The sequence below is a fragment of the Neoarius graeffei genome, chromosome 19 (genome assembly GCF_027579695.1).
Source record: "Neoarius graeffei isolate fNeoGra1 chromosome 19, fNeoGra1.pri, whole genome shotgun sequence".
Taxonomy (NCBI): domain Eukaryota; kingdom Metazoa; phylum Chordata; class Actinopteri; order Siluriformes; family Ariidae; genus Neoarius; species Neoarius graeffei.
The window spans coordinates 8905096-8928700 of NC_083587.1; the positions used below are offsets into that span (position 1 = coordinate 8905096).

The window sequence follows — 23605 nt, forward strand, 5'->3', positions numbered from 1 at the left end:
GAAAGCCACTGCTCTCCAAAAAGAACATTGCTGCTCATCTGCAGTTTGCTAAAGATCACGTGGACAAGCCAGAAGGCTATTGGAAAAAATTTTTGGATGGATGAGACCAAAATAGAACTTTTTGGTTTAAATGAGAAGCGTTATGTTTGGAGAAAGGAAAACAATGTATTTCAGCATAAGAACCTTATCCCATCTGTGAAACATGGTGGTGGTAGTATCATGGTTTGGGCCTGTTTTGCTGCATCTGGGCCAGGACGGCTTGCCATCATTGATGGAACAATGAATTCTGAATTATACCAGCAAATTCTAAAGGAAAATGTCAGGACATCTGTCCATGAACTGAATCTCAAGAGAAGGTGGGTCATGCAGCAAGACAACGACCCTAAGCACACAAGTCGTTCTACCAAAAACGGTTAAAGAAGAATAAAGTTAATGTTTTGGAATGGCCAAGTCAAAGTCCTGACCTTAATCCAATTGAAATGTTGTGGAAGGAACTGAAGTGAGCAGTTCATGTGAGGAAACCCACCAACATCCCAGAGTTGAAGCTGTTCTGTACGGAGGAATGGGCTAAAATTCCTCCAAGTCGGTGTGCAGGACTGATCAACAGTTACCGCAAATGTTTAGTTGCAGTTATTGCTGCACAAGGGGGTCACACCAGATACTGAAAGCAAAGGTTCACATACTTTTTCCACTCACAGATATGTAATATTGGATCATTTTCCTCAATAAATAAATGACCAAGTACAATATTTTTGTCTCATTTGTTTAACTGGGTTCTCTTTATCTACTTTTAGGACTTGTGTGAAAATTTGATGATGTTTTAGGTCATATTTATGCAGAAATATAGAAAATTCTAAAGGGTTCACAAACTTTCAAGCACCACTGTAAATGGCGATGAGCACATAGACAGTGTACACACACAGGCCTCTAACTTACTGTAAATGGCCACTGACACAGACAGGACGCGCACACACACACACACACACACACACACACACACACACACACACACACACACACACACAGGCCTCTAACTAAAACGGCCATGGACGTAGACGATGTACAGACACACACAGGCCTCTAACTAAAACGGCCATGAACGTAGACAATGTGCCCACACAGGCCTCTAACTGCCACTGACACAGACAGGACACACACACACACACACACACACACACGCCTCTAACTAAAACGGCCACGGACGCAGACGGTGTACACACACAGGCCTCTAATGCCGCTTTTCCACTACCAACGCGGCTGACTTGGGCTGAGCCGTGCCGTGCTGAGTTGGGCTGAGTCGAGCTGAGCGGGGCTGTTGGAGTTGTATTTCGACTACAACCGCGCTGAACCGTGCTGGCTGGAAGTGGGTGGACACATTGGGTGGAGTTAGCGAAAGTGGGTGGACGTCACGTGATGTCCTTAGGCAGCGCAAACAGTGACATCAGTGACCTTTTAAGCGGTAGTATCACAACCCAGATAGTAAACAATAAACATGGAGGACATGGAGTCGTTAGTGTTGCTGGTCTTGGTGCTGTGGCTTGTTGTCACCGACAACGCCAACAGATACTGGCAAGAGCGTATAGATGAGGCGCGGCGCATAAGGCTTCAGAAATTCTCATAATTCGTAATTCTTCTTCTTCCGGGTTTACGGTGTTTACAGATCCCAGCGTGCTCGCGGGGCATGTGTGGGCATGTGAGGACACTCCTCCTCACCAATCAGTGCACAGGGGAGTGTCTCCCCATGCCCCTAGCCCCACTCGGCTCGGTTTGGCTCGCTTCAGCCCTACTCCAAAACCGTGCGAGTTTTGGGTGCTAAGCAGGGCTGAAGCGAGCTGAGTCATGCTGTTCTGAGGTAGTCGAAACGCGAGCCGTGTCGGGCTGAAGTGAGCTGAAAAAAGGTAGTGGAAAAGGGCCATTACTCACTGTAAATGGCCACTGACACAGACAGGACACACACACACACACACACAGGCCTCTAACTAAAACGGCCATGGACGCAGACAGTGGACACACACAGGCTTCTAACTTAAACAGCCACTCACACAGACAGTGTACACACACACACACACACACACACACAGCTCCGTAACTTAAATGGCTATGGACACAGTGTACACACACACACAGGCCTCTAACTTAAACGGCCATAGACATAGAGACAGTAAACAAACACAAACACAGGCCTCTAACTTAAACGGCCATGGACACAGAGACAGTAAACACACAGGCCTCTAACTTAAACGGCCATGGACACAGAGACAGTAAACACACAGGCCTCTAACTTAAACAGCCATGGACACAGAGACAAGAAACACACAGGCCTCTAACTTAAACAAACACTGATGTATAGAAAGCCTCTGTCCATCCTCAGTCACTGCAAGCTGGCAGCCCTCTCTCCTCTCTTCTGCAAAACAGAAAGACAAAATGCCAATAAGGAAGCAAAAACATAAGAATTCATTAAATATCTTGGCTCCACCCATCTACCATCTTTAAAATCCCCAGCCCACCCACCTCAACCAACATTTTGTATGCTCCGACCATGCCCTATATGAATTTGAATGTTAACAATGAAAATGTTGTTTCCATCATGCCCATTGAAAGCAATTCATTCATACACACTTTTGGCTTAGTAGGTAATATATCTAACTACCTAGTTGTTTGGGTCCTCCGCTGTCGACGGCAGCCATCCAACCGGTCCCCGCTCAATTGGAGCCAGTTTTTTACCTCCTTCTCCACATCCGACTTGGTGACACTGTTATTGTTTTTGCGCACTGATGCTATAAGAGACAATATGACGCAAATTACCACATTGCATAGACCACCTTATTTTGGGAAATTGTTTCTTTGTAGTCAACCCATAGTTAGGCAATAAATACATACTATCAAAATATAGAAGTAAAATGGATGAGTAAATAACAGTATTTTATCTCAGACATAAGGTCTAAATTAAAGAAATGGAACTTCCCCTTAAACACTTAGTGTGACTTACATATTAGCATTTCAGCTACAGATCTGGATTTAATACTGGTTTTATTTCCTCTCCCACACCAATTTAGTTGTGTGGCAAGTTGGTTTGAGAACACTTTTTGGCATATCCTCCAAACCATCTTTTTTACAGTGGTTCCGCCAGTGACACCCAACTTGGAGATCTGCAACGCAATTATAACAAAATCAAACTCAACCAGTTATCATTAAGTGAATATCCGAATGACAACAAAGTGACTGGTCCCAGTGTTATCCAATTGCATGCTGGGATATTTTCAAATGCAAGCTTGACACAGATAGTGTACACACACACACACACACACACACACACACACACACACACACACACACACAGGCCAACTTGGAGATCTGCAACGCAATTATAACAAAATCAAACTCAACCAGTTACCATTAAGTGAATATCTAAATGACAACACAGAGACTGGTCCCAGTATTATCCAATTACATGCTGGGATATGGGCGGCACGGTGGTGTAGTGGTTAGCGCTGTCGCCTCACAACAAGAAGGTCCGGGTTCGAGCCCCGTGGCTGGCGAGGGCCTTTCTATGCGGAGTTTGCATGTTCTCCCTGTGTCCGCGTGGGTTTCCTCCGGGTACTCCGGTTTCCCCCACAGTCCAAAGACATGCAGGTTAGGTTAACTGGTGACTCTAAATTGACCGTAGGTGTGAATGTGAGTGTGAATGGTTGTCTGTGTCTATGTGTCAGCCCTGTGATGACCTGGCGACTTGTCCAGGGTGTACCCCGCCTTTCGCCCGTAGTCAGCTGGGATAGGCTCCAGCTTGCCTGCAACCCTGTAGAACAGGATAAAGTGGCTAGAGATAATGAGATGAGATGCTGGGATATTTTCAAATGCAAGCTTGACACATAGTGTACACACACACACACAGGCCTCTAACTTAAACGGCCATTGACACAGACAGTGTATACACACGGTTGTTAAAAATCCTGCGTGTCACTACTCTATACTCTTTCTTTATGCAATGACAATAAAACATTTTTATACCATGTATTTCTTAAAATTTGAGTCACTGTCTAGTAGCTCATCGAAATCGTCAAGGTCTTGTGCTGAGGTTAAGGGAATTTTCTGGTCGTATTCTTGCCGTTGTTCTTCACCCCTCTCTACATCACGGTTTTGCAAAAGTTGTTGAAGAAGGGCCATGATGTGATCAACCTTGAGGTGCAGCTCCCCTTGGTGCTCCAAAATCAATCTTTCGACAACTAATGGGGAAGTGCAAAATACAAAAGTGCAATATACCTTTAAAGTGGCATTCCAGGGTAAAGTAACACTGACAGGGAGGAAAGAAAATATTTTACATGCCCCCGTGGGTTAGTGATTGTATTTATGCATCACGCATGAAATGGCAAAATGTTTGCAATTTTGTTGTGTGCGCTGTGAGCTGTGTCACAATGACAAAAATGGGACTTTCACTTCAATCATACAGCACTCTGTGACCTTTAACAACAATATTAAAACAGATTTGTTCTCAAAACTTACCAGTACAGGTAGCTGGTGGGTTTGAGAAAGGCGGGTTTGGGGACACCGGGGGATTTCAGTCAGGCAGGTTTGGGGACGCCGGGGGATTTCAGTCAGACAGGTTTGGGGACGCCGAGGGATTTCAGTCAGGCAGGTTTGCTGTTGATCAGTGTGGTGCAGTGGTCCTTCAGCCTCCATATCACTGAGGTAAGTTACTGTTGAGACTTGGGGATGTGAAGGGGTGGCAAATGTTAATGAACATGGTAATGTTAAAGTTTTATAGTTAGGTTTTATAGTTTGTCTGCACAGAGGCTTGACGAAGAAGTTTTTGAATCCCATCTTTTGATCGGCTGTCAAAATGATCTAACAAGTTTATGAAACAACAAATGAAGTTGCATTGGAAGCTGGCTTGTGGTCACCACAGCGTGGCTTTCTATAGGATTTTTTGGGATGGAACCAGTTGCAGGATTTCAATCATGTTTTGATGAGGCCACTGTAGAGGTCTATTTCTAAGGACAGTCTAATGCTTGGAATCTATGAAAGATACTTACGTTCAGTGTAAGTTGGCTCTTCTCTTGGTCTTGCAATTTTCAAAGGTAAAGGGGGAGGTCTTCTTAGGTGTTCAGGATCATCTTCCTCCTCAGATAGTGATGATGATGATGATGATGATGACGACTCTCTGAGCCGTCTTGGTCTATACATTTACAAAAATTAGCACTTTCTTCACATACAAGTATTTGATATACAGACAATATCTAATTTAATTTAAATCAAAGAAATGGGCTCACCTTTTATGTTCTCTAACTGGATTCTCCTGCATTTCAACATTTTTCAGCACTTTATTATCAGGGGTTGGAGCCCCAAAAATAGACATAGACTACACAGCCGTTACAAAAATGTTCAAAAAATTAGATACAAACAAAGCAGCTGGCCCAGATGGCATCTCATCTTTTCTTTTAAAAACATTTGCAGAAGAACTGACGTCAGCTTGGGCTCCTGTTTATCAAAGATCAGTGGACTCACATATGGTTCCATCTCTGTGGAAGAGGGCGACTATCATCCCTCTTCCCAAAAAAGCAGTCCCTCAGGAAAACAATGATTACAGACCAGTAGCCTTGACCTCTATTGTTGTTAAGAGTTTTGAGAAGTTTTTGGTGGGGAAGCTGAAATCAAACTTACAAGGCTGCCTAGATCCATATCAATTTGCCTATAGAGACAACCGTGGCACAGATGATGCAATTTTGACCATAACACACTCTATTCTGCAACATCTTGAAAACCCTAAGGCTTATGCCAGATTATTGTTTGTTGATTTCAGCTCTGCGTTTAACACTGTGCAGCCACACATCCTTCTGAGTAAACTCAAGCAAATGTCTGTTAACCCATATATTATCAGGTGGTACCACTCCTTTCTAACAAATAGGACACAACAAGTCAGAGTGAACCAGACAATGTCTCAGTTAAAAACAATAAGCACGGGAGTTCCTCAAGGCTGCGTGAGTTCCCCCCCATTGTTTACAGCATACACAAACGACTGCATAAGCAGCCACCCTACTGTTTCATTTGTTAAGTTTTCTGATGATACTGCCATCCTGGGTTTGTTAGAGAAGGATTCAAATACCTCTGTTTATAAACAAGAGGTACATCGGTTCGTGCAGTGGTGTGAGGACCACCACCTCACTGTAAATGCCAAAAAGACTGAAGAAATGGTCTTTGACCCGGGCCATGTGGGGGACCATACTCCACTACTCATCAGTGATACCACTATTGCTCAGGTTGATTGTTACAAATATTTGGGTGTTTATATTGACAATAATTTGTCCTGGAGTGTTCATGTTAAAAATGTGTGTGCTAGGATTGAACAGAGACTACACTTTCTATGTAGGCTAAGGGTGTTTGGTGTACAACAGAGAATATTGTTACTTTTTTATCGTGCAGTTGTTGAGAGTGTACTACGCTATGGAATTACTGTTTGGTTTGGGAATTTAACTGTAGAACTAAAGTCCCAAATTAATAGACTGACTCGCTCAGCACTCAAGGTGGTGGGGGTGAGGGAGCACCCCACCACTCAAGAAATATATGAGGAGTCTGTACTCAAATTGGCAGGAAAAATAATTGAAGATCCCTCTCACGTATTACACTCAGAGTTTGAGCTGTTGCCCTCTGGCAGACGATACAGAGTCCCAGTTAAAAGTAGAAAAAGGTTTTTGAATAGGTACAAATTTTCTTTCATTCCAATATCGGTGAATCTTCTGAACTCAGGCCGTTAACTGGTGTTGCTGTCCTGTAATGGTGTGTGTGTGTGCATGTGTGCGTGCATGTGTGTGTGTGCATGTGTGTATGTAAGTTTGGAGAGGCACGTTGGATGCACCTTGGGTTTGCACTTTAGGTAGTGCACTTTATGTATTTTATGTATCTTTATGTGTATTGTCATCATTCGTATGAAATTGTCAATGTCGTGTTGGATGTTCTGTGGCAGCTATGTGTTTGTCCAAGACAAATTTCCTTCGGGACAAATAAATATATCTTGATCTTGAACATCTGTATTTAAGTCTGACGTGATGCATGCTTTGTCCCACATGGACTGGATAGTTTGAATGGAGTCTGTGAACTATAAGCCTATACCAGAGCAAAAAAAAAACCCTAACATTTAACAAAATTACTGTCTCTGTCATCATTTTCTCAAGCGTCACCTCTGACTAAAAGGCTTTTTACAATGACTGGATACACAATTCCACTGAGGTGCTGTTTACAGATATTTGGATATCTATAAAAATTGAACTTTATGCGGTTGAGTTTTAGCATTGAGATGTAACAGTCTTTTGGATGCTTTATTACCTGATTCATACAGTACACGAGCATGGAACTGCCTCCACCCTTTTGCTGGGTCTGGCATGACCCTCTTCTGAACTGCTCTTAGGATCTGAAATTGGTCCTTATATGGCGGCCACCATGCCAGGCCACCTGAAAACCATTCCTTGGCCACCGGGCAGGTTTGGTTGTCGTCCTCAAACACAACAATCAAGTACATGCTGCACCTACTAGGAAACAGGACAGTAAAATGGTGGTAGTCCATTCACGGACATATCGCTAGTGTGTATACACGTTGCATCATACTTTGCTAATTCTTAGGTGGCATATATTTGCCTATTGTTTCTTTTTACTGTGAGGGTTATTACACTGCAGGCCGTCTCATGCTACACTGTTTCATGGAATTACTGACAAACAGTACACACAGACACACAATCCTCTAACCTAAATGGCCATGGACACATACATAGTGTACACACTCACACAGACCTCTAACTTAAATGGCCATTCACATATACAGTGCACACACACACACAGGCCTTGAACTTGAACAGCCACTGACACAGACAGTACACGGACACACAGGCCTCTAACTTAGGCCAAGTTTACATTAGACCGTATCTGTCTCGTTTTCTTCGCGGATGCACTGTCCGTTCACATTAAAACGCCGGGAAACGCTAGGAAACGGTAATCCGCCAGAGCCCACGTATTCAACCCAGTTCGTATTTGATCCGGTGCTGTGTAAACATTGAGATACGTGGATACGCTGTGCTGAGCTCTAGCTGACGTCGTCACTGGACAACATCACTGTGACATCCACCTTCCTGATTCGCTGGTGTTGGTCATGTGACGCGACTGCTGAAAAACGGCGCGGACTTCCGCCTTGTATCACCTTTCATTAAAGAGTATAAAAGTATGAAAATACTGCAAATACTGATGCAAATACTGCCCATTGTGTAGTTATGATTGTCTTTAGGCTTGCCATCCTTCCACTTGCAAGTGGTAAGTGACGCGCATGCCCGATATGCACTGGGATCACACACACAGCGGCTCAGTCCCGAATCACTGCTCGTGCGCTTCACTCGCGCGCTCTCTGAGCTGCGCAGGGCCGGAGTGCGCACCCTCCAGAGGGCACTCGCTGTTCAGGGTGGAGTGATTTGGAGCGCAGCCGTTGAGGAGGAAGCGATGAGCCGCACTGACACATTTCAACTTAGTCATGTGATTAGCATATCCGTGTATTGGCGTTGCTGTGTGCACGTGAATCGTGTATTGGCGTTGCTGTGTGCACGCTAATCGTTTTTAAAAATGTTAATCTGATGATCCGCTGATACGGTCTAATGTAAACCCCAACTTAAACAGCCATGGACACAGAGACAGTAAACACACAGGCCTCTAACTTAAACGGCCATTGAAACATACAGTGCGCACACACACACACACACACACACACACACGCAGTGGCCTCAAACTTAAATGGCCATTGACACAGATACAGCAGAAACAAGCAGCCAATAGGTCAGTTAGTATGTAAGAGTGGAAGAGCAACAAATTGTCTGCTATGAGGCATCAGGAAAACCTTCCTTTGAACCAGTTCAACTCGGCAGTAGTGTGTTGTATCCATCAGTCCATGTACAACATATATGCCAAATGTGGAGGAAGATGTGGGGTATTGAAAGAAGGACTCCTGCTGGGCAAAGTTTGAGTAGACCAGATATACCTCTTCATTCTCAACAATTATATTCCTAATCTTTGCAACCTTTCCTTGAATGTAGGTATAACTGTTGGCTTGGTCCAATTTTAATGTAAAATGTTCAGTTCTGTATTGTAAGTACTGCTGTGCACAGCTAAAAGAGGCCGGCACAGGTCCGTCTGTGTGCTCTCTCTTAACACCTAAATGTGTCACTTTCTGTGGTCGAAGAGGTCCTCTCTCAGACAGCCTCATCACAACCTGTGAGCAGGGAAGCTCAAGCTTTCTCACTAGTTGCTTCAGGTATTGCATGAAATTTTCGAATTTGAATGCACTGAAGGAGTCCAGAGTACCATGAACTTCTGCATCTTGTGCAAGGTGTATAAGGTTATGCACATTGTATGACAGGTACATCTCCCCATACAATTCCCTGAAATGCTGGACAAAAAGCAACAAGGCATCATTTGCATACTCTCTGTAGGTATCCAACAGTTCCTCGCTAGACAGTATGAGCACTCCAAGAAACAGCAACAGGAAATGTTGATACACGGACATATGCAAAAAGTCCTTCAGAAGAACAGGACCAGTATAAAACAGGAACTGGCAAAATTCAGATGCTTTCCATCGGTCTACTTCTTTCAAGGACCTCAGCTTCCGTCAAACTCCACTGGCACACTTGCCCTGACCTTAACAAGTTTCTCAGACAGAACGTTAAATTGGGCCCCTGAGAGTCTGCAAGCCAGTGGACCCCTGAGCCACAGGTACAGCAGACGCCTCATTACACCCAGACAGACCAGATGCATGTAATCCAGGGGGAAACCACTGACCATGCCCAGAGAAGTGACTGCAAGAGGTGAAGTTCCAAGATGATGACCATCATCAACCATATCTGCAAATGATGTAATGCCCTCCTGGTTTTTTAAAGCAAACTTTGATACTATTGGTTATGATGTTCTGGCTATTATACAGTGGTGCTTGAAAGTTTGTGAACCCTTTAGAATTTTCTATATTTCTGCATAAATATGACCAAAAACCTCATCAGATTTTCACACAAGTCCTAAAAGTAGATAAAGAGAACCCAGTTAAACAAATGAGACAAAAATATTATACTTGGTTGTTTATTTATTGAGGAAAATGAGCCAATATTACATATTTGTGAGTGGCAAAAGTATGTGAACCTTTGTTTTCAGTATCTGGTGTGACCCCCTTGTGCAGCAATAACTGCAACTAAACATTTCCGGTAACTGTTGATCAGTCCTGCACACCGGCTTGGAGGAATTTTAGCCCATTCCTCCATACAGGACAGCTTCAACTCTGGGATGTTGGTGGGTTTCCTCACATGAACTGCTCGCTTCAGGTCCTTCCACAACATTTCCATTGGATTAAGGTCAGGACTTTGACTTGGCCATTCTAAAACATTAACTTTATTCTAATTTAACCATTCTCTGGTAGAACGACTTGTGTGCTTAGGGTCGTTGTCTTGCTGCATGACCCACCTTCTCTTAAGATTCAGTTCATGGACAGATGTCCTGACATTTTCCTTTAGAATTCACTGGTATAATTCAGAATTCATTGTTCCATCAATGATGGCAAGCCATCCTGGCCCAGATGCAGCAAAACAGACCCAAACCATGATACTACCACCACCATGTTTCACAGATGGGATAAGGGTCTTATGCTGGAATGCAGTGTTTTCCTTTATCCAAACATAATGCTTCTCATTTAAACCAAAAAGTTCTATTTTGGTCTCATCCGTCCACAAAATATTTTTCCAATAGCCTTCTGGCTTGTCCACGTGATCTTTAGCAAACTGCAGATGAGCAGCAATGTTCTTTTTGGAGAGCAGTGGCTTTCTCCTTGCAACCCTGCCATGCACATCATTGTTGTTCAGTGTTCTCCTGATGGTGGACTCATGAACATTAACATTAGCCAAAGTGAGAGAGGCCTTCAGTTGCTTAGAAGTTACCCTAGAGTCCTTTGTGACCTCACCGACTATTCCATGCCTTGCTCTTGGCATGATTTTTGTTGGTCGACCACTCCTGGGGAGGGTAACAATGGTCTTGAATTTCCTCCATTTGTACACAATCTGTCTGACTGTGGATTGGTGGAGTCCAAACTCTTTAGAGATGGTTTTGTAACCTTTTCCAGCCTGATGAGCATCAGCAACACTTTTTCTGAGGTCCTCAGAAATCTCCTTTGTTCGTGCCATGATACATTTCCACAAACATGTGTTGTGAAGATCAGACTTTGATAGATCCCTGTTCTTTAAATAAAACAGGGTGCCCACTCACACCTGATTGTCATCCCACTGATTGAAAACACTTGACTCTAATTTCACCTTCAAATTAACTGCTAATCCTAGAGGTTCACGTACTTTTGCCACTCACAAATATGTAATATTGGCTCATTTTCCTCAAAAAATAAATGACCAAGTATAATATTTTTATCTCATTTGTTTAACTGGGTTCTCTTTATCTACTTTTAGGACTTGTGTGAAAATCTGATGTTGTTTTAGATCATATTTCTGCATAAATATAGAAAATTCGAAAGGGTTCACAAACTTTCAAGCACCACTGTAAATTCTAGCCTTGTGCATGGTACAGTTCCTAACTGCTTCAAACAGGCCATAGTCCAGCCTCTTTTAAAGAAGCATAATTTGGATGTAAACAACTTAAGTAACTATAGGCCTATATCTAAACTACCATTTCTAAGTAAAGTTCTAGAAAAAGTTATCTCTGTCCAACTGACATCTTTTCTGCAGAGTAATAACATCTTTGAAACTTTTCAGTCAGGTTTCAGGGCATTCCACAGCACAGAGTCTGCTCTTGTTAAAGTTACAAATGACCTGTTAATGAATGTAGATTCTGGAAATTGTTCTATACTGGTTTTATTAGATCTGAGTGCTGCTTTTGATACAGTGGACCATGACATTCTCATTGAGCATCTAGAACATTGTGTGGGTATTAGAGGCATGGCTCTACAGTGGTTTATTTCCTACATTAAGCACAGATCTTACACAGTTAACATTGGGACCTTTTCATCCACACCAGCTACTTTGACCTCTGGAGTCCCACAAGGGTCCATTTTGGGCCCTCTTCTTTTCTCTCTTTATATGCTTCCTCTAGGTCAAATCCTGCGCAAGCACAACATTTCATTTCATTTTTATGCAGATGATCTGCAACTGTACCTTCCTCTGTCCATTGGAAGCCAGAGCTCCATGAAATTGCTCAGTGACTGCATCACAGAGGTCAAAACATGGATGACTCACAGTTTTTTGCAGTTAAATGCCAACAAAACCGAGGTAATACTATTTGGACCTCCTAACAAAACTGAGGCCCTGAAGAAAAATCTTGGCCCTCTAACTGCTTTTAGCAAACCCCTAGTCAGAAATCTTGGTGTACTATTTGACTCAGAGCTAAAATTTGATAAGCAGATAAATGCTGTTGTAAAGGGCAGCTTTTTCAGCTTAGGTCCATAGCCAAGTTAAAATCTTTTTTAACTGTACCAGATCTTGAGAAACTCACACATGCTTTTATTACCTCAAGACTGGACTATTGTAATGCACTTTACACTGGCATTTGTGAATCATCTCTTGCACGTTTACAGCTAGTCCAAAACGCAGCAGCCAGGCTACTTACTGGAGCCAGGAAAAGAGATCACATCACACCCATATTGGCGGACCTACATTGGCTCCCTGTGAAGTTTAGAATCCAGTACAAAGTAGCATTGACAGTTTTTAAAGCATTACATGGACGTGCTCCAACATATATAGTGGACATGTTAAGTCCATATGTCCCTTTATGGTCCCTGAGATCTGCATCCCAGGGACAGCTGATGGTCCCACGTGCACGGCTTTCCATGAAAGGGGACAGGGCCTTTAGTGTCTATGCCCCACGTCTCTGGAATAGTCTACCACAGGAACTGAGATCTGTATCTGAGGTGTCAGTGTTTAAAACCTCTCTCAAAACACACCTGTTTAGACTTGCCTTCAATGACCTTTGAAATTGTGGGATTCTGGGTTGGAGACCCTATTACTGTATGTATTGTTGTATTGTTGTGCTGTTGTTTCTTTCCTGTCTTGTTTGCTCTGTCTCATCTGTCAGTACTGGTACCTGTATATTCTGTATATTTTGTATTTATTTCTTTTAATTTATTTTATTTTATCTTATTTTCTTATTATTTTATTGTGAAGCACTTTGGTTTTAAATGTGCTATACAAATAAATTACTTACTTACTTACTTACTTATTTATATCTTTGAATCCCTGGTCTGTCCGCAGAGGTGCATCCATTTTGGGGAATGTCATCCAGTTGCTAGTATACTCCCCTCCTGAGTACATTTCTCACAACCTGAGTAGCCTGTGTGGCCTTTGATACACTTAAGAAAAGCTCGAGCTGGAACATCACATATCATGGAGGAGAGATGGAGCGTCATGCTGACTCCTTGGAATGTAAATCCCCTCTACAATTCCAGAACTTCTGCCACAAAATCCTCAAGATATTCATTGAGTAATGGCTTAAATCTAGGTTAAAGACCAAGCTGTTTTCAGATGCTTTCTGTTAAATAATTAATATTTTTACATTTTTTATAATCTTTACTTTCTCTGCATGTTTTAAATTTACTTTAATTTTATTCTATTTTATTCCGCTGGTTTCTTTTTCTTTTTCTCCTTTTTTCTTTTTGGCATTTTATTATTTTATTTCTACTATTGTTTAATTCTTATTATTTTCTTTTAATTCTTTTAATTAATTGTTTTAGATTAAAAATAAAATTATTTTATGTAATTTTATTTCTCTATTGTTTACTGTTTTTGTTTTTGCTTCTGTAAAGCACATTGAACTGCCATTGTGTATGAAATGTGCTATACAAATAAACTTGCCTTGCCTTGCCTTCTGACTGCCACAGAAAAGTGCAATTACAAAAGGGTCCTTATGAGGTATGTTCTTGAGGTATCCCAGAATTGGCCAGAATTGAGTGGAGGAACTTTTAAAAACTGGCAGCCCATCAACATTAGCTTGCAATTCAATGCATGCACCATTGACCTATTTGTGCTTGCATGCTTCTAAAATTGTTTTAATTGATTTCAGGATGCCAAAATAGTGATAATTCCCACAGGCTTTCTCCCTGACTACTAATGACTCTGACCGCGAGGTCCTTAACAATGTTCTTCCATCACTTGGGAGTGATGGATGATGGAGTTTAAGAATTTTTAGTAATTTAGTTAGTGCACTTTGTGTAATATACTCCTCTGTTGCCCAAGCTGCAAGACTTCCCTCTAAATCACCGTCTCCATTGTCCCAGCTACTGCCATCAGAATCAACCTCCTCTATCTCCATAGAGATGTCCTTGTCAGAGAAGCCATCCTCCAATTCACAAACATCAACGGGAATGTCAGGGACATCTTCTGCCATTTCTTCATCCTCAGCAATGCTGCTAGAAGCCAATCTACAATGAATGGACGCCAGTTGCTGATTAACGCGTGCCTTGGATTTTCGCTTCAGTGTCCAGTATGAGGGTGAACCTGCCATACTAGATAGATAAGCAAGACAAAGAAAACAAAAAAGCACAAGCTCATCAATTGTATTTTAACAGTGATGAGGAAAATACCAATAATGGATAAAGGCCTTTCATGAGCCAGTTGGATATAGAGGGGATTAGAGATGACCAATTATTATTTGGCCCCATATTTTTGCCTTTGTCTAACTAATTTCATGAATTTGCTCATAACTAAAACAAATCACTATGCACATTAGTTTACAGAAATGTTAGTAAGACTTACAGGGTCACTGGCTATACAGTGCAGATGATCAGCCAGTATGTGTTGTTTGCTCTGACTGTACCTGCCCCAAAGGCTACCATCAGACAAAATACAGGTGTATTAAGTATGAAGTAGGCCTGTGTCCTGTTCCTTACAATGAGAAGTACAATATGCTGAAAATCTAGTGCCACCTGGATATATTGTTACACTTTAGGCCTCTGCAGGCAAAAGTCTACCATTTACAAGCATTTGTCACTATATGGCACCATATTAACCATAAGGTACACTGTTGGTTTACGATGTATTGTTTTGGGATGGCGTGTGAATGTTATGAAATAAGTTTTTATCGAGTTATTTATCGAAAATACTCTGAATTTCATGAAAAAAATCCAAATTCAAGATGGACACCACCCTGTGAGATCACAATATGCAAATCTCAACATAAACTTTGGGTCATCCTCAATATTTTTCTCATTTACAGTTTACTCTATCTGTTATCACTTTCAAGGCACAGCCTTTTGAAATTTAGATGCCAACATTCAGCATTTTTTTAAAATACCTGCCACCTAAAGGGTTAAGACTCACCAAAAACCCTGTCTCAAGCCTGCAATGATTTTGGTAACCATGACCCAGCTGTAATTGCACTTAAGCCTTCAGAGTTATTGTATTCCTCACAAGCAGCCGTGGTTGAAACAGTCCCAGACAGGTGCTACATTTAGTCCTGTTACAATTGACACATCCATTATGGTAAAGAGTCCCTTCTACATTTGTCATTTTAAAAACCACATTATTTAAAATTACCTTGTTTCCCTGGACAATCAGGTCAATGCTTGTGGTACGATACACTGTTTAGGGACAAAAAAAAGGAAAGTTATGAGAATAAAGAAAACATCACTTTACATTAAACATAAACATCTTGGGAGACAATGCTGCTGTGCATACAGACAGAAGTAGTTTTATATTTAAGTTATTGCTTTTTGGAAATTGGCACAAACCTTCTGATTGAATTACGCTTTAATTGTTGTCATTACTAGCAGTATCTGAAAACTAGGCCAAATAGTAGGTAGTTTAGGGACAAAAAGGTTTAGGGACAAAAACGGCAAAGTCTAGCAGTATCTGAAAAAGTAAATATTTATTGGTGCATTTATACCATGGCACATTTCACCCTCCACAGATAACAGCATCCTGTGATATAATATTACCATTTTGCATAACATGAAACGACAATAAAATCAAACATTGTTCAATCGACCAATTTGGGCATGCGCACACACGTTTGAAAGTAGACTAAAGCCCACTGCACACTACGTCTGGTAATACGGCTGCGAGAACTAAGGGAAATCATTCATTGTCTATAGAGATCCGCAATCCATATGTGATTTGGGTCAGAACAGATAGAATGGTGTGGAAGAAATTCCGCATCCGAGGCTCTCCGAATGAGTTAAAAAAGAAATTGAACTCCTCTGAAAAATCCTGCATGGTAGAGTGGTGTTGCTATGGTGATGATAAACAAATGTCATGTTTCCCGCCGAAGGTAACAATGCAGTTAAGAAATATAACATATTTTAAATGTTATAAACTATACAACACGGCGATAATTTCCAAACGTGATCCATATTAATAATACAAACCAAAATATGTACAAAAGAAACAAACCATTACTGGTATGATGAAAACAAGTCACTACCAAACAGGGCGCTAATTTCTACACATGAGCAGGATTAATAACACACACCAATAAAGTGAAACGAAGTGTTATTAGTATGAAAATACATAAGTTTGGTAATCTACTCTGCCTGCCATGTTTCAATCTGGCCACAGACCATGGAGCAACCTGCTCTGACTAGACTTCCCGCCTTGTGGTGGATACCTTAGCTATCAACAAACTTAAGGCATGTTTACAAACATTTCCCAACAGAAAATAGCTGACTACTGCGTTAAGTTGCAGTATAAAAGTATAAAGTACTGATTTACTATCCATGTCATGTTAACCGACTGCTTATAGGAATAATTTTCCAGACGGAAATTAGCTAAATAGCTAACTGAACTAGCCATAGACTGTATTGTATACACAGTCATTGGAACTAGCCCTTTAACGAGGCCGGGCAAACATTAACATTTTAATGTATTGCACACCGACTCATAACTACCAGCATACTACTACATTTCTAAGTTTATTAATGCTACCTCCTTTCATTTAACACCAAAGTGATAAAACACCAAAGTGACTTACCTGAAAAAAAAAAATGGTTGGCTGAGTATGCTGCTCTCACTCAGTCAAATGTGCTGAAGGCTGCTGGCTACCAACCGCTTAGGGGTCATCCATAATTTTCATCATTATCATGAGTCTACAAAGAGTAGACTTTTGAGCAACCCCCCCTCCCTCCCCCCAAAAGTGTACATTAGCGGATAAAAAAAATGATGGATCTACATGGAATAGGAATTCAAAATAAAACCATGTCTTGTATTACTTTTTATTAAAATCGGATGACCGGACAATACAAAGATTCACAAGAGAAGAAAAGAAGACACAAGACGGGTTCAGAAGTTTTCATAGAAAGCAGGTGATTCATTTCTCAGTCCCCCCAGGATTCCGCGGACCTTTTTTGTGATTGTTGTGGGCTAAAATGTCTGATGTTGCGGGGGGTTTTCCAAAAAATTGCGATGAAAGTTGTGGTGTTTTTTAGATTTTTGTTGCGATTACATTGCGGGAGGAAGTGAAAGTTGCGAGAAATTGTTGCGATTTTCTCTTTTTGTGATTAAAATTGAGTGATATGTTAAATATTAAGTTATTACTGAAAAACTATTGATTAAAAAAACAAATACACTGAGAAATGGTCCTTGTGGCAGCGGGGTCGTGGTCAAGCGCCGGTCTGTGACAGGAGGGCGGAGCCAGGGAAGGTGAGTGGCAGAATCGCTACACCTGATGGTGATTAACCTGTGTTTTGTGTGTTTTCCCAGTAACCGCTCCCTATTTAAGGAGGCAGAGGGAGAGCAGAGGGAGCGCAACCTGGGACCAGAACACCGAGTGTGTGTGTTACGGCGCTTACTAGAAACCGGCGATCTAACTGAAAAGTTGCGAAATAAAAGCCTTGTCTATACCTAAAGCATTGTCCTGACGTCCTCTGTGCTCCACCCACATGCCGAAAGCGCTACAGTCCTATAAACAACTTTACCAATATAAAAGATTACCAGGACTACAAACATGCAGAAAAATAGGCTTTACTTATCCAAATGCACCTGTTGGTTCAAAAGTTAAAGTGCATAGAACCTCACAGCACAACATGAAGTTACCTTAAAATATAATATAAATGCCTCAGCTTTCATGTAAGAAAAAAAAAACTATTAATACAAGTACTGTGTGCAGGCAGTCTCTCCTGAAGACTAAATTAAACAATAATTATAAACTAATAAAATAAATGGCTCAGGCTTCATAGAAGAAAAAAAACAATTTGAACATAATCTCACAGTATGATGCTGAAGCTGCCTAAACAATGGAAAATAAAATACCATTTTGGCAAAAATGTTGGCATCCATTAATTTCTTGTATTAAGTAAAAAATAATGTAAAGTGCACACAGTCCTTCACTGTAAACACTACACACTTTCAGTAACAGAATTTAAGCCTACATAAACACTGACTTGCACATGCTGCTTCTCTTGAACGTATACACGGAAGTAAGCAGTGTTGCCAGATACTGCTGACGTTTTCCAGCCCAAAATATGTTCAAAACCCGCCAAAATGCACTTGAAATCCCCCAAATGGGCAGGAAACTGCCCAATCTGGCAACACTGGAAGTAAGGCGGAAGGTAGTTTGTCAATGTCACCTCAAGACGACGCCAACGATTGGTCAAATTTGTGGGAAAGTTTCGGTGATTGGATATAATTGCAACACCACCCTGAATTCGCAGGGATTGGTTGAATTTGTAAATCGCAACATCCTGGAGGGTCTGATTTTTGAAAATTAGGAACCATCTTTTTAAGGGGAGCTGTTGCCTTTTGGCTTTGAAACGTTTGTTTTTGATTCTTTCCAAGCAGCCTGTCTGCCCTAACTGCCTCCTGCTGCTTCTCAGATGAATGCAGGAAACAATAAATGTTTAAAAACTGCTCGTACTCATTTGAAGGAGTCTTGTGAATAGCGGTATTTCCGCTATTCACAAATTTATAAACGCGGTCAAAATCCGGGTCAGCCATTGTTGTTGTATTGAAGAAAGAAAGCATGTAGAGCTAGCTGGCAACACCGATGTGGCGCGAAATTTTTAACATGGCGGCCGCTGATTCGCACATTGACGGATCATCATTTTTAAAAAGTGTACGCCTGGTCATTAACCCCCTCCGCCCTGCATACAGTTTGTACACTCGTGATAATGATGAAAATTATGGATGACCCCTTAAGACCCGAAGAAGATCTCGCACATGCGTGCTGACACACAGAGGTAGAGAAGATGCATGGGGATGTTTAGAGTTTAGAGGATTTAGAGTTTAGAGGATGTTTAGAGGATGCGCACACGTTTAGGAATATGTTCTCTCGTTGTCGATTAGGGACCGGGAACATATGTAAATAAATAGGTTAGTCATTTGATACCCATGCAAAGATAATAACATGTTATGAGGTGTTTACGTTATATAGTGAAAGTCCCCAAGATGCGTGTGCATATTTCTGTGAATTGCGTTCCGAAGTGTCTAGAGTTCGTTTTGACGCCAGCAGCAGCGGGCAGGCAATGCACAGCACTAATAAATGGTTCAGCCATTTTGCCGCGGAAGACAGTGGGTATCTGCACAGTTATTTGAAATAAAAGTGCCCCCATTGAGATAGTTGGTATGTAAAAAATAACATCAGATGGCACATTTTTGTTAAACGGGAAATGGGAAGAATTTTTATGCCATATGACATTATACTTTAGTGTTTGGGGAACTACAATAGACAGTGCATTATTGGAAATGCCCCGGGGCCAATCAAAAACTGTTGTAGATGGGATTCAGGGATGAACACAAAAATTAAAAAAAGTATAATCTTCGCCCCATAGCCGATGTCATGATCTAATTATAGCTGATCTGAGGCCAACACTAACCTGATGAATGTGTAGGGTACTTCTCGATTTTGGGCCAATCAAAAGCCGACGTAGATGGGAGCAGGGGTGAAAAAAACTGGCTCCGCTCTCTGGCCAATCATTGTATGATCAAATTATTAAAGAGTGTTCCTATATGATCTTAAGCCAACATCGGCCCAATGCATGCGTGTTGTTGGAGCCTGAATAAAGTCGACAAGCTTTCCGCTCTGAACAACCAGCGGATTTACCAGGAGAGCAGCTTATTTATCTTTATGGAGACATGGCTAACACACTTCGTACCAGATGCTAAAGTGGACCTGCAGGGATTCACTGCTGTGAGAGCCGACAGAGACACACACATGTGGGAAAAGCAAAGGTGGGAGACTCATCATTTATGTTAACAACTGCTGGTGTAACCCAGGACATATCTCCATAAAGACAGTTTTAAGTTGCCCGGACTTGGAGCTGCTAGCCGTTAGCCTGCAGCCATATTCTCTGCCGAGGGAGTTCAATCACGTGATCACCATCTGTTTACATCCCTCCAAGGGCAGACGCAGCTGCTGCATGTGAGAGGATTTACTCTGTCACAGCAAGGCTGCAGACAAAGCACCCTTAGGCACTTATTATCATTTCTGGGGACTTTAATCATGCTACTTTGGACTCTACTTTGGCTGCTTTTTACCAGGCTGTGAATTGTCCAACAAGGAACAACAGGACAATTGACTTGCTGTATGCTAATGTGAGGGATGTATACAGAGTCACACCCCTCCCCCCATTAGGGAAATCTAACCACAACCTGGTTCTTCTACAGCCGAAGTACACCCCCCTGGTTCAAAGGCAGCCTGCAACAACTAGCTCCATCAGGAGGTGGTCCCCTGAAATGGACGATGCCCTCAGGGACTGCTATGACATCATGGACTGGGATGTGCTGCTTAGCCCACACTGTGAGGACATAGAGGGGCTGACACATTGTCTGACATATTACCTGAACTTCTGTGCAGATGTGGTCTCCCCCGCTAAGACTGTACGGTGTTACCCTAATAACAAGCCATGGGTAACACAGAAAGTCAAAGCTGTCCTCAACAGGAAGAAGGCCGCCTTCAGGAGCAGGGATAGGGAGGCAATGAAAGCAGCACAGCAGGATGTGAAACGCTGCATGAGGGAAGCTAAGGACAACTACAGGAGAAAGGTAGAGCAGATGCTGAAGGAGAACAGCATGAGGGAGGTCTGGGAAGGTGTGAAAACCATCACAGGCCACAATACAAAGACCAGAGTCATTGAGGGGACAGTGGAGAGGGCAAACGAGCTGAATCAAGTCAAGTCAACTTTATTGTCAACAGCACAGATGAAATTTCAGTCCTCTCTGACCCACGGTGCAAACAGGCAATGCAATAAATAAAAAATAGAATAATTGAAATAAACAATATAAACAGTATAAACACTCTAGATAAGAAATAGACATAGACGAAACACTCATACACACACACACACACACACATATATAAATTGGAGCAAAAGGACATAAAATAAACAGTCATGGGCACTTGAGGTATAGCAGGTAAACATGAAATAACCAGTATAAACAATAAACTAATAGCTGTTAAGGTGAGGTAGTGTGGAATAGTGCAAATGAGCACGGTAAAGTGAAATGTGCAGTCCCTGAGTTCAGTGTGCGAATGAATGTTGAGAGTATGTGTGTGTGAGTGTGTGTGTTGGGGGGGAGACTGTGAGGGTGACATGATGTCAGATGCTGAAGGGGGTGCAGGGGGGTGTGCGGGCAGAATCTGTGGCAGGGGGCAGAGGGGAGAGTAGGGGCAGAACAGGGAGGAAGTTGAGCCTCCTGACCACCTGGTGAAAGAAACTGTCCTTGAGCCAGCTGGTTTTGGCCTGGAGACTCCGCTCCGAATGACTTCTTCAACCAGCCCGCATCCCCCCCACCCTCCCCCTCACTGCAGCCATCTCTCCTTCTCTCAACACACCTCCCCCCAGTCATCGCAGCAGCCCCCTCCTCCCCCACCTCAACACAGACTCCTCCATGCATTACTGCAGATGAGGTCAGAGGTCAACTGAGGAAGCTTCACCCTAGGAAAGCAGCAGGCCCGAACAAGGTGTGTCCCCGACTACTGAAGACCTGCGCTGCTGAACTGGGTGAACCACTCCAATGCATCTTCAACCTCAGCCTGCAGCTGGGGAGAGTGCTCACCCTCTGGAAGACATCACGTATCGTTCCAGTTCCCAAAAAGAATTGGCCCAGCGAGCTGAACGACTTCAGACTGGTGGCACTCACTTCACATCTGATGAAGAAATTGGAGCGGCTCTTACTCAGCCTCCTCAGACCCCGGGTACAGCATGCCCAGGACTGTCTGCAGTTTGCGTACCGGGCAGGTGTTGGTGTGGAAGACGCTATCCTCTACCTGCTACACCGAGCCCACTCTCATCTGGATAAGGGAAATGGCACAGTGAGGATCCTCTTCTTGGACTTCTTGAGTGCCTTCAACACCATCCAGCCCCTTTTGCTTCAGGACAAACTGAACAGGATGCAAGTGGACCCCTGCCTGGTCACCTGGATCTCCAGCTACCTCACCGACAGGCTGCAGTATGTCAGGCTGAAGGACATCACATCTGACACTGTGATTAGCAGCACTGGAGCACCTCAGGGCATGGTGCTGGTGCTTCTTCTCTTCACCCTGTACACCATGGACTTCTGCTACAACTCGGAGCTGTGTCACATTGAGAAGTTCGCCGATGACACAGCCATCGTTGGATGTATCAGTGATGACAGAGAGGAGGAGTAAAGGAGCCTGGTGAGGGACTTTGCTGTGTGGTGCAACAGAAACCATCTGCAGCTCAACACCTCAAAGACCAAGGAGCTGGTCATTGACTTTGGGAGGTCCAGACCAAAGTCATAACCAGTTCTGATCGAGGGAGTCAAGGTGGAGGCTGTGGATTCCTACAAGTACCTCAGGCTGTGGCTGGACAGCAAACTGGATGGAGCTTGCAACACCAAACACTTATACAAGAAGGGACAGAGCAGGCTATACTTCCTTAGGAGGCTGCGGTCCTTTAATATCTGCAGGAAACTCCTGTGGATGTTCTATCAGTCTGTGGTGGCCAGTGTCCTGTTTTACACTGTGGTGCTGGGGGGGCAGCACGTCCAAGGAGGACACATCCAGGCTGGATAAACTGATCAGGTGGGCCGGCTTTGTGGTCGGCATGAAGCTGGACTGTCTGGTGATGGTGGCAGAGAAGAGGACTATGGACAAACTATTGAACATCATGGACGATGCCAGTCACCCTCTGCACACCATCATCAGCAACCAGAGGAGCTTGTTCAATGACAGAATGCTTTTTCCCAAGTGCAGGACGAACAGACTTAAAAACTCCTTTGTCCCTCACACCATCAGACTGTACAACTCCTCTCTGGGGGGGAGGAAGGGTAACAGGAGGACAGAGGATGGGAAGTCAAGTCAAGTCACGTTTATTTATAAAGCACTTTAAAAACAACAGCTGACCAAAGTGCTGGACAGGCAAAGTTGTACGACTTGATAGACAACAGAAAAGACAACAAAAAGTGAGCATAACAATATACACATACATACAGATAAATAATTCATGCTGTATTGAACACCAGGGCATAAAAATGGGTTTTTAGATGAGATTTTAAAACAGCCAAGGAAGGAGCCAGGTGTATGTGCAGTGGCAGCTCGTTCCAGAGCTTTGGTGCAATCACTGCAAAAGCCCAGTCACCTCTGCTTTTTAGCCTAGAATGAGGACCAAGAAGACGGAGTTAGTCAGCTGACCTACATGCCCTAGATGTTG

General features: G+C 42.7%; 1 protein-coding gene across 7 annotated transcripts in view; it reads right to left on the bottom strand.

Annotated features, from left to right (window-relative positions):
- Nucleotides 1-869: 869 nt before the first annotated feature.
- The window catches only part of LOC132867723 (uncharacterized), a 39904-nt gene continuing 17168 nt past the window's right edge, over nucleotides 870-23605 (bottom strand). The window contains exons 3-11 of one of the 7 annotated variants that reach the window (XR_009650756.1): nucleotides 15537-15580; nucleotides 14262-14506; nucleotides 7318-7517; nucleotides 5031-5173; nucleotides 4501-4703; nucleotides 4009-4223; nucleotides 2990-3149; nucleotides 2651-2777; nucleotides 870-2404 (exon numbers count right to left, since the gene is read on the bottom strand). Coding sequence is in view for 5 of the 7 variants with exons in the window: in XM_060900741.1 (XP_060756724.1) it covers nucleotides 2368-2404; nucleotides 2651-2777; nucleotides 2990-3149; nucleotides 4501-4703; nucleotides 5031-5173; nucleotides 5268-5353 (756 nt within the window). In the remaining 2 variants the exon portion in view is untranslated. Of the gene's footprint in view, nucleotides 2405-2650; nucleotides 2778-2989; nucleotides 3150-4008; nucleotides 4224-4500; nucleotides 4704-5030; nucleotides 7518-14261; nucleotides 14507-14756; nucleotides 14832-15536; nucleotides 15581-15730; nucleotides 15762-23605 lie in introns of those variants that run through there. The other 6 variants (XM_060900741.1, XM_060900738.1, XR_009650755.1 and 3 more) reach the window with 6 other exon arrangements.